General features: G+C 34.4%; 2 protein-coding genes across 2 annotated transcripts in view; one reads left to right on the top strand and one right to left on the bottom strand.

Moving 5' to 3' along the window:
* Nucleotides 1–18,395, top strand: part of LOC126912734 (angiotensin-converting enzyme) — a 150,541-nt gene that overhangs the window by 35,665 nt on the left and 96,481 nt on the right. The window lies entirely within an intron of this gene.
* Nucleotides 1,014–2,991, bottom strand: LOC118268648 (uncharacterized). The gene is made up of 2 exons (XM_035583214.2): nucleotides 2,825–2,991; nucleotides 1,014–2,330 (listed from the first exon to the last, which is right to left on the bottom strand). Exons 1-2 carry the CDS (start codon nucleotides 2,834–2,836, stop codon nucleotides 1,155–1,157), a joined length of 1,188 nt encoding a protein of 395 aa, XP_035439107.1. The 5' UTR covers nucleotides 2,837–2,991; the 3' UTR covers nucleotides 1,014–1,154.

Genomic DNA, 18,395 nt, shown 5'->3' with positions numbered 1-18,395 from the left:
TCTGAAATATTATAATTTATGCTGTATTGGTTTTAAAACACAAAAAAGAACAAGTCTGTGCTAGACTTATGAAGTTAATATGGATCTCTTACTTGCAAAGTATGTAAAAGTCGATGTTTTAAAGCCGGGTTTAACCTTCAAAAGTAAGACTTTGAATATTGAAAAATACTAGAATATCATGACTGTTCTACATGTGATAATTTTAGTTGTATAATCCCTCCATCTTACTTGTCTTCTTCTGAAAAGAACTTGGAACCTTTTTAACACGATAAATATAAAGATTATTAGTAAAAAGGCTACAAGACTTAAAAAAGCGTGATGTTTAATACCACCTACTTTTCACTAGATTCATAATAGAAGGATGAGACTGTTCTTTTTTATGGTATAATGTATGTCTATTGTTATTCATTGGGTAGCTGGATATTTCTATAAATCTTAGCAGTTTTTCTCATAAGAAACTTAATCGTTCTTCGTCTACAGTATCTTACGAAATATCATATTCAATTTTTAGTCTCTACGTTTCAAGGTGTATTGTTATTTTGCACGATATGTTTCCACAGTAAATTTAATCTCAAATATCTGGGTTAGCCGGTGAAAGCGAATTCTGTCTGTCCAATTTTATATGTGAATATTTTAGGATTATTCCGCTTTAGTATCGGATTTCTTTTGCTGTATTATGTCATTGATTTTCATTAAGGCCTGTTATGCGTGGTTTCCTATTCGATTTAAATTTGTCATTAGTCATAAAATCGCGATTATTTATCTAGATATTTTGTTAATGTGATATATGCTAGGCCTGTGTATTCATTGAAAACTTGTTGGAATGCTTACCTCTCGGAAAGCTAATAATATTATACGATGCTGTTACCACAAGTTACACTCAGCTAGTCATCGTGTTTATACGTTTCCTTTCATTAAGAGATAATTATGAAAGTTATAGTTTATAGATAGTATTAAATACGTTTTCCTTGTAATACGTGAGGTAAGAAAACAATATAATTGAAACATTGTAATATTTATATCACTTTTTTAATACTTTCGTTACTATTTACATCGTCACAGGTACATAGCAGTCACAAACATTATCAAAAACAAACAATTACTAAACAAGATAACACTTTAAAGCTAAAGAAAAAATAAAGAGATCAGTTCTTTTAATGGTGGTGGTGGTGCTCGTCCAGACCTCCCTCGTAGCCTCCGTCCAGGCCTCCCTCCTGGCCTCCTTCGTGGCCGCCCTCCAGGCCGCCGCCGAGACCTTCACCCTCACCGTGCGACTCTTGGTGAGACTCCTCATGATGGTGCTCCTGGTGAATGATAGGTACATGCACCTTCACGGGGTAAGGCACGTGCTTCTCAACGTGGTAAGGCACATGCTTCTCAATGTGTACAGGGATAGGCCTGTCGACGGGGATCTTCACTGGGTACGGCACCTTCTTCTCTACTGGGTAGGGAATTACTTTCTCTACTGGGTAGGGGACTGGGTAAGGCACCTTGACGGGGACTGGTACTGGCTTGTCGACGTGCACTGGCACTGGGTTGTCAACATGAACCTTAACTGGGTAAGGCACGGGCTTCTCAACGGGGTAGGGCACGGGCTTCTCAACCGGCACTGGTACAGGCTTCTCTACGTGTACGGGTACGGGGTTGTCGACGTGCACCTTGACTGGGTAGTGGATGATTTTCTCAACGGGGTATGGTACTGGCACCTTGACGGGTACTTTCACGGGGAACGGCACTTTCTTCTCAACAGGGTAGGGATGAGGCACGGGCACCTTAACTGGGTATGGCACGTGCTTCTCGACGGGGTAGGGGACGTGTTCGTACACTTTCACTGGGACGGGGTTGTCGACGTGAACTTTCACGGGAACGGGCACGTGTTTCGTCACGGGGTATGGTTTAGGGATGTACTCGGGTACTTTGATGTATTCCTTGACTGGGAAGTGGACGGTTTTGACGACGGGGTAGGGCTGGGGTACGTGCACCTTGACGGGGTAGGGCACATGTTTCTCCACTGGCACGGGGATGTGTTTCTCGACAGGGTATGGCACGGGAACTTTCTTGACTACAGTGATGGTTTTGTGGACGTGGTGTTCCTCGTGTCCATGTCCTCCATCGCCGCCGCCGATGGATCCTCCGAAGTCGTGTCCGTAGGAGTCTCCACCGAAGTCGCTGCCACCAAAGTCTCCATGGTCACCATAGTACTCCGACAATCCTCTTTTGTCTTGTCTCTTTGTTTCCTCTGCGGCTTTAGGTTCAGCCTTAGTATCCTTCTCTGCCTTCTCCTCTGCCGTGGCCAGGCTTAACGCCACGGCCAGGATCAAGGAAGACCTCTGAAACGAAGAAATAAAATATTCTGTATAATTTATTATCATAGTCATTACCTCAAGTGTCCAGCGGATGATCAGAAACTGTGTATACACACGCAATGATTCGCTGCAAATTTTCACCATGACTAATCTAAAACAACTACGATCGAAATTATATAGGAAACGTTAAATGAAAAGGGAAATTAACTTATACTGGTGAAATCTAACTGGAAGTGAACACAAGACAAGAACTTTCCGAGCATTGTGGGACAACTCATAACGACTAGTTATGCGAATAAGGAAACCAGTTTACGTAATATTGATCTAGTAACGCGTCTGTCACTTTAGTGATGTGATTAATTGTTACGATCGGTTGACAGATGACACGAGTGACGTAAAAAAAAGAATATCGAATGACGCGAGTCCCGTTGCCACATTTAAAAAAGGAACACACAATGACACTTGACATCCGTACTGCACACACATAGAACACTGACACTAGTTTTTTTTTTACTAACCAGTAGCTTCATCTTCGCTTCGCTTGTTGTTCAGCGAATGTTACGCCGTGAGTGTATTCCAAGCACGCCAGTTACCAGGTTTTATACCTCATGCAAGTAGTTTACTATGTACGAATGTTGCAAACACTTTCGCTGGTGTGAGTAACGGTTCTCTGTGTGAGTGTTGATTTTTTAAGAAGATGGGATCTAGCGGACTACTGTGAAGTTGTTCTTTGGATTAAGATTTTTGGTTCGAATTTTCAAAGATATGAAAAAATATTGTCTTATCGATTTTTCTATTAAAATCCTAGTGTGTGAGGCAACGTCTAATTTTTTTTTTTTTAATTATAGTTAACATAAATTTAAATAAACAAAAATGTATTCAAAATGATATAAAAACTACAAAACAAGCTTATAGAAGTTATAATACAAAACAAGTTTCCTTTGAAATTCTACATTAATTGGAACACCCCAAAATCCTTTTATAACATCACTACCCTATACTAATTCGATCACACAATCAATCCCTTTAGAATCGAATCAATCAACAAAATTATAATAAAAATCAACCTCAATAGTTTGACACACTTCGATACAAAAAATGAAGACACCCTTTTAACTTTTTGTACTAGAAAACTGTCGAATTGCTCACGATTCTTTTCCTTCGCCGTTTAAAGAGCCGATGGTGAAATAAGTTGCGTAAATATAGTGCGTGTCTACTGAGACCAAAATCACGACTAACATACTCTCAGAGCCAATGGACCACCTGCACTCTGATTTGTTTACTAAAACTGTTAATTAATAAAATAGAAATTCGAATTATGCAATAGCTAGTCAAATCTAAACTGTGTTTTTGATTCTACTTCCGAACGGTGACTTAATCGGTTAGGTTAGGTGTTGCTATTCTCAAATCTTATCAGTTTGAAACTCTGTTGGACTCAACGGAATACTTGTAGTTATAAGTATCACTTATAGGTAACTATAATTGCTGTGGAATGCTTAGTGGGTTACCGGGGCTCCGGCTCGAAAAGCAGGAGTAGAAACGGGGTGGTTTTTAGTCAGTAAGAGTCTGACGCTCCCTCTTGCCTCGCCCAAAGCGGGAGAAGTCACTCGATGGTATTGTTTTTATTCATCACTTACGAGTTCTCAAAAATATATATCGACAGAAGAAGGAAGAGTTAATTAAATATTTCATACCAAAAAGTATGATATAAGTATAAATAAATAAATCAATGTAAAGAAAACTACCAAAATATAGAAAACAAAAGTACCTTTCCTGTTTGATCCAAGAATGAAATAGTGACTTTTGTCAATCAACGTTCCTCAACGCCTCCGATATAACAAGAAAATGATATAACATTAGTACTTATTATTTTTTTAATACTGCATTGTTTCCACGCATCACCAATCAGAGCATGTTACAGGAGTAATAAATGACGATAACCTTATAAATAAAGGCTTAATCACACGTTTTGACACTTTTATTACAAACTCTAAAACTGTAGATACTATCATAACATACGTATTCATAACATATCCGGAGCTGCGGACAACGTAACAGGTTACCGGGGATTAGTGTGCGGGTGGTTTTTAATCAGCAAGAGTCTGACACTCCTTCTCGCCTCACCCAAGGCGGAAGAAGTCATTGGATGATGTTCCCCATACCAAAAATAAATAATAATTAATTACATTAAAACAATTGATATATTTATTTTTTACTGGCATCCTACCTTTACAGTTTCCCTATGCGATAGAGTATGAAGAACAGTTGTAAAACTATGTTTATTATTCCCTGAAATGAAGTTTCCTCATAAAACCACCTTTGGTTAACTTGGATCTACTGCTGATATACATCACGTATACCATCTAGTATCTTGATATTACTTAGAATTGAAGGCCTTCACCGATCCAACTCGAGATTTATTGGTAGTTACGATTGCAAAAACATGAAATCAAAAGAAATTTTACAGTAAACGATAATCGTAATAACCGGCCATGCTCCCGCTAAATTCTATTTTTGAATATTATACTATTTTGTATTTTATAAGTAGTTTTATAATAACTTTCGTGTGTCATACTAAATTAATTAGTCGAGTTCCTCGTCAAACAGTTACCTGAGTTAGCCAATAACATAATCATTCATTTATAACTATTATTTAAAATGTCCTTTTCAAGTTCCTTTATAAATAACTGACACAGAGACACAGTTTCATTCCTCTTAAGTCATAACAGAACTATGTTAACTAACACAGCTTAGAGTTCACGACCCGCGACATGTTACTTCGCAACCAAAACGTTTTTATTTTAATTTACTTCGCAATACTGTGTGTCTAGTGTCAGTTAATTTACGTGACTGTCGTTTTTATTCAGTGTTTAAGTGCGACTGTCGAATATTAGATGCTTCGATCGACGTATCGGGTGTAACAATCAAAACTGGTATCATTATGTTTGGAGTTTCAAACTTAGACACGAATAGGCCTCTTGTAAAAACAAGAGTACAGATACACTGAGTAAATCATTTTTTTGGGGAAAAATTATCGAATAATTTGACTTCGAGACGGTGTCAGACTCTTACTAACTAAAAACCAACCCATTCCTATTCCTTCTCAGACCCGGGCTACGATAACTGATTGCAACTCTAGCTGGGTATCAGCCCTGTAGGCGCCATCTGTGGTAGTCTTATGTAAGTGTGGTTACCAGATATCTTATCCCCTTCCCCTAAAAAGGCCGGTAACTTATACCTACATATAATTTCTCTGGTATTAGGTCTACCCCTAATTATTATGACTACCTTTGTTAGAAAATTGTCTAATTTCCGTCCAATTTGAGATGAAAATGATGTTACCTAACACCAAGATGTTACCTACACAAATAAATATTACATCGGTCTAATACTTGTTAGAAGTGGATTAAGAGAAACAAGTTGGTATTTCTCACACGTCCAACTCAGTTTAGAGTCCGCGGTCAGAATGTATATGTGTGTTCTTATAAGATTAACTGTAATACATATTATTGGAGGTGCACTGTCACACAACTTTATGTTCTTCCTGTAATAGATGCTTATCTCAATATTACGTTGTGTTTGGTCGTTTGTATGTTGACGTATTTTCCCAGAAAACTGGTTTTTTGTTTAGCTAGTTAAAATCTTCACGTTTCGCATGTTATACCTATACTGAAGGTGAGATAGACATAAAAATCTGTCTGTCGCTGTTGCTGTTGTTGCTGTTAACATTTTTTTAATCTTCTGTTAAGACATGGAGTTCGTTTGTGCCTCGATTATAATGAGATTAGTATCATGTTAATTGTAAAAATAAATTTGACCTTCTTTAATACTGTTTTGTTTTCTTCTCCCTAAGCTGCTATTGTTTTAAGTCTTTATAGTTTCTAGAAATTGTTACAAAACTTCAAATGTGCAACTCTCAGTTTAAATCCTACAGATTTGTTGGCCTTGAGCGCACCATGGTCTGGCGCTACCACTTGCGCCACCGCGCCCTAGTCGATATCAAGTTCCCTTTCTTCGTTCAATGACATGTGTGTTAATTACTACATGTATGTAGAAGCAATAATAATGTAACTTTCATTACTGTTTTCATCACATATTTCTCTGGTAATGGATTCTCAAGACATATAAAATTAGGCTGGAACTTAAATCAAGGGAACATTTATTATTGTTTGTGACAAAATACAATGACAAAATACTTTTAACAACTAATAGAAAGCTTTCAATTATGTCCATAGTTCTAACCTTTGTTACAATTACACATAAATAACCAGAAAGTCAGGGTATATAAGGACACTGCAGTCAGACTACTAGTCCGATAGGAAATGCTGGCGTCATTTAGAAATTTCATATTGGCGCTTGCAACAGTGCCGAAATATCGGAAACTCATCGACATAAATAAGCATGGTAAATATCCCGTCTCAAGTTCTAATGATAAGGTTAGTAACCATGTCAGTTAAAAACATAATGTTGACGTGTAAAAGCAAAATGCTCTTTTGTAGTCTACTTATTATACAAGAATAAATTAATTATTTCAATATTTATTATTAGTTCCCTCTCCTACCCCTTCAACGAACAGTAAATCCGAAATTACGTAGCTTTTATGAGTAAATTTCAATCAACAGTTAAGCCCTCGAGCACTTTTCACATTTTAAAGGTCGTTGCGGTCAATAACCCGGCGCTGTATGAGATCGCTCTGATACATTTATTATTGCACGTTAATATGCAAAATAGTTTTAAACTGCTTTCTTGGTATTTAATGGTAGCTTATTCAATCTGGTCTGAGTAATGCACTAGACGTGTTTATTTTTAATCCAAAAGTGGTTGGTTATTAGCACATAATTAAGCATGACTGCGAGAGAGATGCTTTGGACTGGATTCCCAAGTTAGCAGTAACAGCCGTTGGAGAATGGGGGCTCCTTAGCTTTTTGTGTGGTATAAGCTGGTTAACCAGATGGTAAGCAATCGCCGCCACCTAGGGGCGCTTGAAACATCATAGGCGTTACAAGTGCGTTGCCGGCCTTTTGGTAATTAGGAATATAAGGGTTGTTGGGAAATCGGGGATTGGGAAGATTGGGAAAGGGGATATGATTGGGAAGGGGGCGTTGTTTCATGACGGTTTTCAGTGAGGTCGTGGTATCACTCCGGTCGAGCCAGCTAATTCGTCCCGAGGCATGGCTCTCCCGCACTTAGCTTAGAAGCTAGAGTAATTAAAGGGGTAATCTTCGGAGTGGTTTGGTGTTTAGTAAGGTAAAATAGTCTAATGATATTTAAAAAAATATAAATGTGGGAATTACAATGGAGAATATTACCGATCATTTTCAAATTCTGGGTTACATTATCATACAGATTGTGGTTCGACCCTGATATTCTGTGCTCAATAGTAGACTTGCACTTGACCCAACAGACAACATAGTATTTCATAAACAAACAACTGACATTTAAGCAAAAATGTATCTAATGTACGTTATATAATAAAATAGATTATTCTATCCATTTGTGAATACTTATTATATTGCAATATATCGCAATACTTAGTGTAAATATAATGACTGGTTGCAAACTTGCCCCCGATTGCTGGTGTGTCTGATTTCCTGCTGCGATTTGCGTTGATGTGTTGAAGGGGTAGGCAGAGGTAGAAATGATATAGGATACTTGCGTTGATTAAGCCCCGTTTGTTGAATTCGTTAAGGATACTTTTAATTTGGCCCTTCTTTAAATAACGCCAATCTGGTCTGTTGAGACGACCTGACATATAGCTGTCAGTCATTCTCATTAAAATTACTCATGTAACCTCATCTTTGATTTAAAAATGTCACAATCTGGAATCATCACCCTCTATGATGTTTTGTATTTTGTGCCATTGTAATTCCAACCTTGTGAACATATACGAAATTTCATATTTAGCACTTACTACGCAGTTAAAATACTAACATAAGGTCGAAATGAGGAGATCTCTTACTTTGACGAAAAAGGAGAATATAGAATGAGTAGAGTAATTACTAAAACCCTACTGCAACGCAATTAATAAATGTGTGGTATTTCTATTTATAGATTGTATTTACGTAAGATTGGTTTTGAAACGATTACTAGTTTTAAAATTAATCTTTAGTATTTACGTAGGCATTTTACCAATGCAAAAATATTGCACACATGCATGAGCTGTTGTTGAATTACTGAAGCGGTCAATATTGTTCTCGATGCAGGCAAAGTATCTTTTACTACTTTTTTTCTGTAAACAATGATAACACATGATAGGATGTTACATTGTTTCATTAGTAGTAACTTTGTATAAAGTGAACTAAAAGTCCACTGATTTAATAAATATAAAATACTAGCTTCTGCCAGCGCCTTTGCCCGCGTTCCCGTGAGATAAAAAGTGTCCTCTGTCCCAAAAATTTCGATCCCTGCTGCCGTTTTGACGTGAAGCAGTAACAAACAAACATAAAAACTTTCGCATTTATAATATTAATAGGATTTAACTTATTCTTTACAAATCAAACTTAATCAAGCCCAACAATTTACACATACTTGCATTAAAACCTGCACAACATAAACCGATATAAAATTTCTTAACAACCACTTTCCACTTTGCTTCATTAAATCTCATAACTGTATTGAATAATCTTCAATCGAGTTACCATTTACAACAATTACAATTTTTATTTAATAAGCTCTCATTAGCATACACTGGCGGGCACGAGAACTGGCCATTATAAATTATAATGCATACTATTTTGTACGTCAGTCAGTTAGTTGCAGGCTTCAATGTATGTAATAGTAATAATAGATGATACGCGCAACTGGTACACTTAGTGGCAGATTTATTGAGTCAGCCTTATGTATTTTTTTTATTAGTTATTGCATGTTTTATGCTACATATATTATATTGTTTTTGTATTATTTATGTATGAAAAAGTTGGTTACATAAATTTATTGTATCTGGTTTGAGTAATTGTGAAGCATTTACTTTATTTATGATTTTCCAATATTGTGTTTGGATTATGTAAAAATTGAAATTATGTGCATGTAATAAAAATCGTTATTGGTGGAAAGGTAGTTAAGGGTAAGTACTGTAGTAGTAGTAGTAGTAACGCCTTCTTATCCTGGAAGGGGTAGGCAGATGCACATTACGGTATATAATGCCACTGTATAAGTGTATATTGTACACCCACTTTTCACCATTTGTGCTATAAGTCCCGTGTAATAGGGGGTGAGCATATTGCCATATACTGGGCTCAATTCAGACTCTGTGATAATATAGAGAAACTTTGCGCACTTAGGACCACTTGACCAGCTACTGTTGACAGCATATTTGAATTACACCATTCCAGTTCACCTTTGACAGTGATAAGCGCAAAAAAAAATCACATAAAAAAATATATCTTAAGGATTTATTTAAGAACTAGCGTTTTGCTATGTAAATGAAATAATTGAAATTCAAAAGTGGTACACATTTACAAAATCATAGCATAACACTTGCAATTAAGACATGAAATAAGCAGAAAAATGCATACATAAAAAATAAATGAAACAGCTTAATGAATGTCCTGCATTTAATGAAATTCATTACAGTTGCAAGCCGCGTACTAATTAACATACTAATATACCGGTTTCACACTATGACAGATAGATTGAGTAACTTTTTGCTGAAGTCGGTTAAAAATAGGTGAGTTTCAGCTATGATGTAAATGTTGTAAGTTTACTCAGATATAACTTAAGTCACTCATTATGAAATACTCGTATCTAATTAGAATAGTTATAATGCATGTTCCTATTTATTCTGTTTGCAAGTCCAAAAAGACTGAGAGTGATGTTTCTTATTTTTATTTTAGCAAACGTCAGTCATTGCAACTAAAAAAAAGGTGCATGTGATGTCTTAATTATTAATTTAGATATTTGACTGTCTTGCTGATCAAGTGATTACGAATACGAATGTCAATCTGAAAGAGTTAATTTTAATTTTGGTTCCTGATTTGAATAAATTAAATAATATTCGAGTTCTCATTTCAGATATATAAGTATTCAGCTTTCAAAGACTTTTAGCGTACGAATTCACGTCAATCGTATAATACAACAGTCTAATGCTTAAAACGTACCTATGTACTTATAAGTTATATAAGAATAATCTATTTACACCATCATCATCATCATCCTCATCAACAGCCTACATGGGTCCACTGCTAATCAAAGTCCCCTTCTCGCACGGAGAAGGTTTGAACTAAGCACCACGCTTTCTCAAAGCGGGTAGCGATTCCAAACTTATAATTATAAATTATAAATCCAGGTTTCCTTACAGTGGTGTCTAAATATGCTTAGAAAGTAGATTATAATACGGAAAAAGTCACAATGTTACTTTGCCGTTGGTTGATTTAAAACTTGCACCCTCATGCATGAAAAGCCGCAGTCTTAAGCCTCCGAGCCACTACGACATCTTCTATTAATTTACATTAAATATTTTACATATACAAAAGTTAACAACTCTTTTCCATGCACGCCATTGCTCTCGCAATTAAGGCCACTGCATTGTCGCCGTCTTAAGTTCAAGTAATTGCAAACAACACAACACAACAAAAATTATAATTAAATATTGCGTTATTTTTATTGTTTCCTACGTAATATTTGAAGAAAATTTTGTAATTGACGTTTTATTGTGTGGGAAAATAATTTTAGTTTACAGTGTAATAAAATGTATAGAGTAAAGAATAATTCTGAAATTAAATTGTTAGCTGACGATGTTTTAATGGCGTTTGATCATTGTTGGTAATGTCAAAGTTGCTGATTGTGCAAAGAATAATTGTGTTAGTGTATTGGTATATGCCATTATGTTAAGCAAAATCGTTTACTAAACTTTAAATCAAAATAAACGTTGCTTAAAATAAATTGCAATTATCTACATCTACAAGTGACACAGATCTTTATATTTGACCAATATTGAGCCCAATTTAGCTGCAGTGGACTGTTATTATATTCTATTCTATGTTCAGTATACGATCCAGTATATTGTGAAACATAAAACAGATCAATACTTGAAACGAAAGTAAATAAATCAACCTTCTCCGTGTGAGAAGAGGCCTTTGGTCAGCATGCAGCAGTGACCACTTATAAGCTGTTGATAATGATGATGAAATAAATCAACTATCAACAAAATTGGCCCTATTTCCCTTTTCCTTGGCCTTGGAGTAAGAGATAGTAAAAGATCTTACGCAAAGCACCTTTGTTCAACGAATAAAAATTATGATGTTACGATTTCTATAAGAATAAGGAGTCAACCTATGGCCATATACCTGGCAAAGTTCGCATATCCAGTGCTAAATAATGTCCTAATAATACTTGTCTCAAAACGAAAATCGAATCCGAAACCGACCATTTCTATTTATCAATAAAAATCATCGTATCATCAACATACACAAAGTCATGCAATGTAGGTCAAAATGATGGTCCAACGAAACACCGATTTGATTTTACTTGTGCAATTATGTTCTTTTTTAATGATCAGTTATAATTATCTTGCAAGTGTTGCTCGCCAAGTTACTCATCGTATATCTCGATCAGATAAAATAGTCTATAGAAATAATCGACCTGATGGTACAACATGCAAATTAGTTTTAAACATATTTTCGACAGATATCTTACGACATAATGGCAATAAATCAGTATCATTACGCTTTTCCTAAACACACATAGTGTGTATTTCAAAATGTCTACTCAATATTTTAATTATTGCATTCTATTGGTGACAAATCGTGAATAATTAATAATCATATTCGATGCTTATCTTAATTAATGAGTTGGTTACGCTTTCTTTGCTAATTCGGTGACAGATTGAGGTGAATATTGGTATAGAAATTATGATAATACATATACATATGTCAAGAACAAACTAAAAATGCTTACTTATAAATAGAATCAGTTACTCCAGTTATTGAACAATTCTTTTTTTGTAATAATTTAAGTCCGTATTAATTATCTTAACATCCGTTTCATGTATCCAACATATAAATAATAGTAAATATCCCGTAGGTAATCTTTGCTGATGTGTCTATTCAAATACCTGGTCTACGATTTTTTTAAGTAGCGTTGCCCCGCACTTTTTTTACACCAGGTTCTTCTCCCATATACAAGTTCGAATACACATGACATCCAGTCCAGACCCGAAACAACTATTGTATTTGTGAATAACATAAATAGTTGCTGCGTGCGAGAACCGAACAAACTACACATTGCTCAGCTACCGCACCAACCGTGCCTCTGTCCAACATCAATTTTCAGAAGCATTCAGTAAACTCTGTGCCAACTTTAATCTAGTAAAGAAAAAGAAAACAAAAGAAGAATCTAAGCAACAGACATCGGATTATACTAAAACAAAATAATACAAACTGGCTTGTTAAAAATAAATAAACAAAACAAAATCAATTTGACCTGATTGACGTCACCAAAGATCGACAAGTTAGACAAGGAGCTCACGATCTGTTTGCTCCGTGATCGGACTGGGAGATAGGCTCGTGTTTATGTTCTGTAACCGTCCAGAATATTCTCTCGAATGCGGAATACTGTTGTGCAAGCTCACTTACTTTATTACTGAGGTGTGGTTCTACTACTAGCGGGTTGTAAGAGTATGGAAAATGAGGGCTAAATATTATAATTTTAATAATGTTGAAAAATTTAAACACATATCAATTAAAATCAACGGGTTCTCAATGATTTTTAGTTAATTTAATAACTAATAATAACCAAATGTATCTGCTATGTAAAATAATAATTATTTCACTGTAAAATTGTCCTAAATAAAATAAACTTAAATGATTTGGCTGGAATAAAATTTGGTCTTACACTGAGGTGTAGCTTATATCATTCTCTAGCCCTAAAAATCATATCATAAAATTGCTTTGTTGCAACGTTATAGAAATACAAACAAACAATTTTTTGCATTTTATTCAACAACAACCTGTAGAAATAAAAATACAACAGTATGACAGCATTACTCCCTCCTGAACTAGCCGCTGTAATACATTAAAATGTTTATCGCTGTCACTGGCACCAAACCCGTAGCCCCAAGCTCCATTGCTGGCGAAGGCAAATCGCTAATGCACTATTAACATTAAAATTTATGAAATCGGTGCACCATCGGCGTTTACTTTATGGCACGGCTTCCGAAGGGCTGTAAACATGGTTTCCTAGCCACGAAACTCAGTATCGATGATAAATGGTTACTATACATTTTACTTTGAAGGCTTTTGTTCATATTCGTTTATTGTCTGTACTGTAACGTATCAATGTAAAAAATATTGGTTATAAGGCGACCTGTCACTGAGTGATAAGCAGCGATAACTTCTTAAACAAACAACACACATGGGAATTATAGGAGTTCCTCCAGGTGAGGAGAGAGGCCAAAAAGAGACCATATTAGCCGTATGGGAATTGAGATTAATTCCTCAACTAGCTTCTGCCAGCGGCTTCGCCCGCATACCTGTGGCATAATAAGTATTCTATCACCCAAGTCAGTTCATACCCTGTCTGCGTACCAAATTTTATCAAATCAAATCCGTTCAGTCGTTTTAGTGTGATTGACGGACAAACATCCAATAAAATAACTGTAGCAAAATTTTAGTCGAGCATCCTGGTGCAGTCCGTCTTTTTTTAAACTAAAACCAGTGGTCACTGATAAAGTTATTGTAGTTATACGTCTGTCTTTTTACTATCAAATGTAAATTGCATTGATTTTATGGGTACAAAGATTGCTTCACAGTAAATGTTTACGTAGATAGAGCTGTAAAATATTACAGACTGGTTTTATTGTCAATAAATTTCAGAGCTTTTAATTATAACTTTCAGACAGTTCGTTTTGCAATAAATAATTGTTTGCTTCATAAATGATATAATTATGTCATTATTTTAGTGCAATGTCCATTCTCTGTATTAGATTTGTCCCTCGACTTTATTATTGGTTTAGTGAACTGTGAAGGTACTTCGCACTTTGAAAATTAATATGCCACATGAAATAATCTCGGATCTTAAACCACATTATTATTCTATTTTTTTAAAAACCTTACTCCATACCAGGATTTTCTATTGTGTCGATGACGTTAATTATACATATACATGACATCAAAGTAATTCAGATCCGAAATAATAATTTGCGGACCAATTTGTGTAAACAAAGGGTTGTTACATTACTTTTTAACAAAATGAAACAAATTAAATCATTACTGAAATATTTTAACAAAATGAAACAAATTAAATCATAATTTTATTATTAACTTTCGTGAGACATACTAAATTAATTAAATTGAATTATGCCTAACAATGGAAATCACTATTAAAATGTTTTACAAATGATTCAGAGTTAACATATACCGTGTAATGAGATTAAGATGATAGTATCACTAGGCGGCTCTAAGCTTTGTTACTAATTCTTTAAATATAAAAAAAAAACAACTGCGAAGTCGTGAAACATCAAACAAGACTCACTCTGCTCACCTACTAACAAGGAGTGAACAAAATAGACACGCACATAACTAGCGGCAAACATTATCGAATGCGAAAAACGTGTACATCTCGACTGACAGAACGTAATGTTATGTTTAGTGAAGGGGCGATACAATACAATATTATCGATAAAATGTTATTTTTTTATTTCAGTGGTTTTGACTATTTAGTTTGAACATTCTAATTGATTATAATAATTTAAACTTAAATACAATAATAAAAGTAAGTGCGTTTATTGGCTATTTTAAGTAAAATTTAATTGACTATTTCCTTGTTTAAATATAGACGTGCAATTATATTAACATACAAAACTTGATATTCATTATAAAAGAATTTACCAATATTTAATAATTTACGATTATTTGGAAGTACATACAAATTACTAACACTTACCTCAGTAAACATTATAATTTAATACAATAAACGTTTCAAGTTTATTGGTTAGCGTTAACTGAGACACTTTTACGTAACGTGTTATGATGAAAGTTCAGTTATAATCAATTCTAGTTATTAATTACTCTGGAGTTGTCGCAACTGGAACTATATCGAGACCGGCGTTTGCTTATCTGGATAGAACTATATTGGACAAATACTTACTAGGTATATGAATTAAATGGCTAGCTAAAGCCTAGATATTACACATAACACAGAAAAATCTTCAAATTAATTACTAAAGTTCAGTTTAGAAACATCAGTATATTTTAGGCTAAAAGTAGCTCCGAATAATACGATTAAAATGTGTGTGAGTTTTATATAAAAACACCTAGTAAGTATCCTTATTTACCGAATAAGTATCAGTATATTTTTTTTATTTACACTTTTGTATATAACATACGATAGTGAGCTTTATGCCGCATGGCATTCTCTAACAGTCAACCATTGGGTGATGCAGAGATATGCAATGCGAGATATGTAGGTGTACCAAATATTAGTGAATCGGTTGCGACGCAAAATATACATAAATGCATACATATACATGTATTTACATACAATTATTTTGAAATACATACTACATATACTGAGATAATAAATAAATATTACTAAAATAACAATATTATAAATAATATATAAATAAATTGGTGATAAAACTGCAAATACATACATATTAAATACACATGTCAAAATAATGTACTAAGTGCGTGATGTCTGTCAATTCCTTTCGTAGAAGTTCACGAACCTTTACTTTAAAAGTTATCCGCCTGTTTGCCATCCTGATATCCGTGGGCAGCGCATTTTATAGTAAAATGCATTCGACAAAGAAATAATTCTCATATTTTCATCTTTGAAAACAAAATTCAAAAGTAAATATTCTGACAAGTTACACACTAGTCACTTTTCTCAGAATAAACTTCTCAGTCTAAATACTAACAAAATATCGCAATACAGAGTAAACAACGCTTAAGTAAGCCAATTACTTAGCTATGCATTCTTATCAAGATAAATTATTTTATCGATTAAGTAACAACACTAGTTGTTGCATAAGCTGTGTGATCGCGGCCAGCACTCACTCTTCCGTTAAATTTAATTGCAATACTTTGGTACTATGGGTAGGAAAATTTTAAGAAAATTGTTACAATTATGATTTAAGTTAATATCGTTTTAGAATTGATGGATAGTAAGAATAGATGGTCAAATAGATTTAAATTGACTCAGACTTTATTCTCGACTGTAATAAATCTTAATTAAATGTTTAGTTGTTAAACAGTTTACAGCTAGATTTCGTCAAAAAGATTTACTATTAATAATAGACACATTTTGATACAAATAATGTTTTAGACACAGCATACAAATAACTGTAACTATCTATCTATAATACGATCAAACTTAAATAAACAAAATATATGTTTGTATACTAAATACCAATTTACTTCTCGACTGTACGCCACTTAGCGTCAACTCCCTCACAGAACCGCAACACATAGCGCGCGCGCAACACGCTTCCCTATTTTTTATCGATCATTGTACACGTTGACAGTTCACATGTATCGATAATAATCATGTTTTTATGTTGCTCGTCACTACACAATTTCCTGATGTGATCACCTACTTATCTTTTCTGCTTATTTGGATTATTGCAGTTGTTCTGTAGGTTTGACTATACAATTTAATTATTTATACACAAGATATATCCTTTTATTCTTTGTGAATCTCAAAGATCTAAAATGTTGAACTAGTCACATTAACGATGTGAAATGAATCAGTACCATTCCTAACCCAGAAAATCCGTTCCATGAGGCTATCATCCTCTGCACATTTGTTCTTTTACTAATAGCTCTCTTTATCTCTCTCTCTTGTGGTCCAGATAGGTTTGGTTTATGAATAGTCTCACTATTATAGGTAGCGAGCTCCTAGACTACTTATACTATAGTAGAACTGATCTATTGGGGAACATCTTTTATCCTGCCAATAAATTTTAATCTATAGACTATAGAAAATTAACTTGATAACAATATAATTAACAAGGAATGTTATAACGGTAGGATGTTGTTAAATATGCCCTAAATAACTGTTACAAATAACTGCTATTAAATATTGTGTACGTGCGCCTAATAATGCATAGTGTAATTAAGGATTAATCAAATCATTTTTTTAATTTGTTTGCATAGTTAGTAAATCAATAAATTGATGCCTATAAGGATAATTCTGTGCCTAGTAATTATGCGTAATATTTGTAAACGCGTTTTAAAGGAAACAAACATTAAAATGAATCGCAAATAGTTTTGTTAATCTCGTTAACAATGTAGGATTGTTACAATTATTTCTTTGGGATTAAAAAGGTTTTTGTAAAAATAAGATGAGAGAGAAGATGATACAAAATTAAGAAAATTCTAAAGTTGCAAGTTAGTTGGTCAGTTAAATAAAATGTATTTTGATTTTGATGTGTGCGAAAGAAGCTTTTTGCCCCTGGGGCTACGGACTACCTAGTTAGCGGGTTACCGAGGCACCGGTTCAAAAAACTGGATTAGGACCGGGATGGTTTTTAGTCAGTAAGAGTCTGACACTCCCTATCTCCTCGCCCAAAGCGGGAGAAGTCATTGAACAATATTTCACCCTTAAAAGTAATTTTCGCCTAACCTATTTCGACTAATGTAGCTCATTTTATTTTGGTCAATATCTTAAGACACCATTACAAATTCTACTCTAATTTATGATCCTTTAACTATTCAATACTACAGGCGTTACTTCACATAAACTTCAGCTGTACAACGGTTCTCTGAATTGTGTAATGTCAAGTGACTAGGTTCGCTTCCTGGGTGATTACTCGCAAATCACAGTAACTGCATTGGTTTGCAATATTTTGTTATTGACACGGTAAATCTTTTATACAAAGATTCTGTAAGAAGTCAGAGTTTGCTTGGAAATTAGAGTCGTTAACAAAATAACTGAAAATTAATATTTTTTATCATGAGGCATGAGATCCATGTGATTGAGTATTGAAGAAATATTGTATGTACTTAAATAACTTAGAATAAGAATAGCACTACTAGAAAAAAATACTGGCCTAATTGAGAAGCTCCTCCTTTTTAGGGAAGTCGGTTAAAATAAGTTTTCATTTATTGGTTAAGATTTTCAATTTTTTTTTTTTTTATTTTTGTTTTCAGG

This window comes from Spodoptera frugiperda, chromosome 29 (assembly GCF_023101765.2).
Source record: "Spodoptera frugiperda isolate SF20-4 chromosome 29, AGI-APGP_CSIRO_Sfru_2.0, whole genome shotgun sequence".
Classification (NCBI taxonomy): Eukaryota; Metazoa; Arthropoda; class Insecta; order Lepidoptera; family Noctuidae; genus Spodoptera; species Spodoptera frugiperda.
The sequence above is the reverse complement of the archived record's forward strand: the minus strand, read 5'-3'. Positions and strand labels throughout refer to the sequence as shown.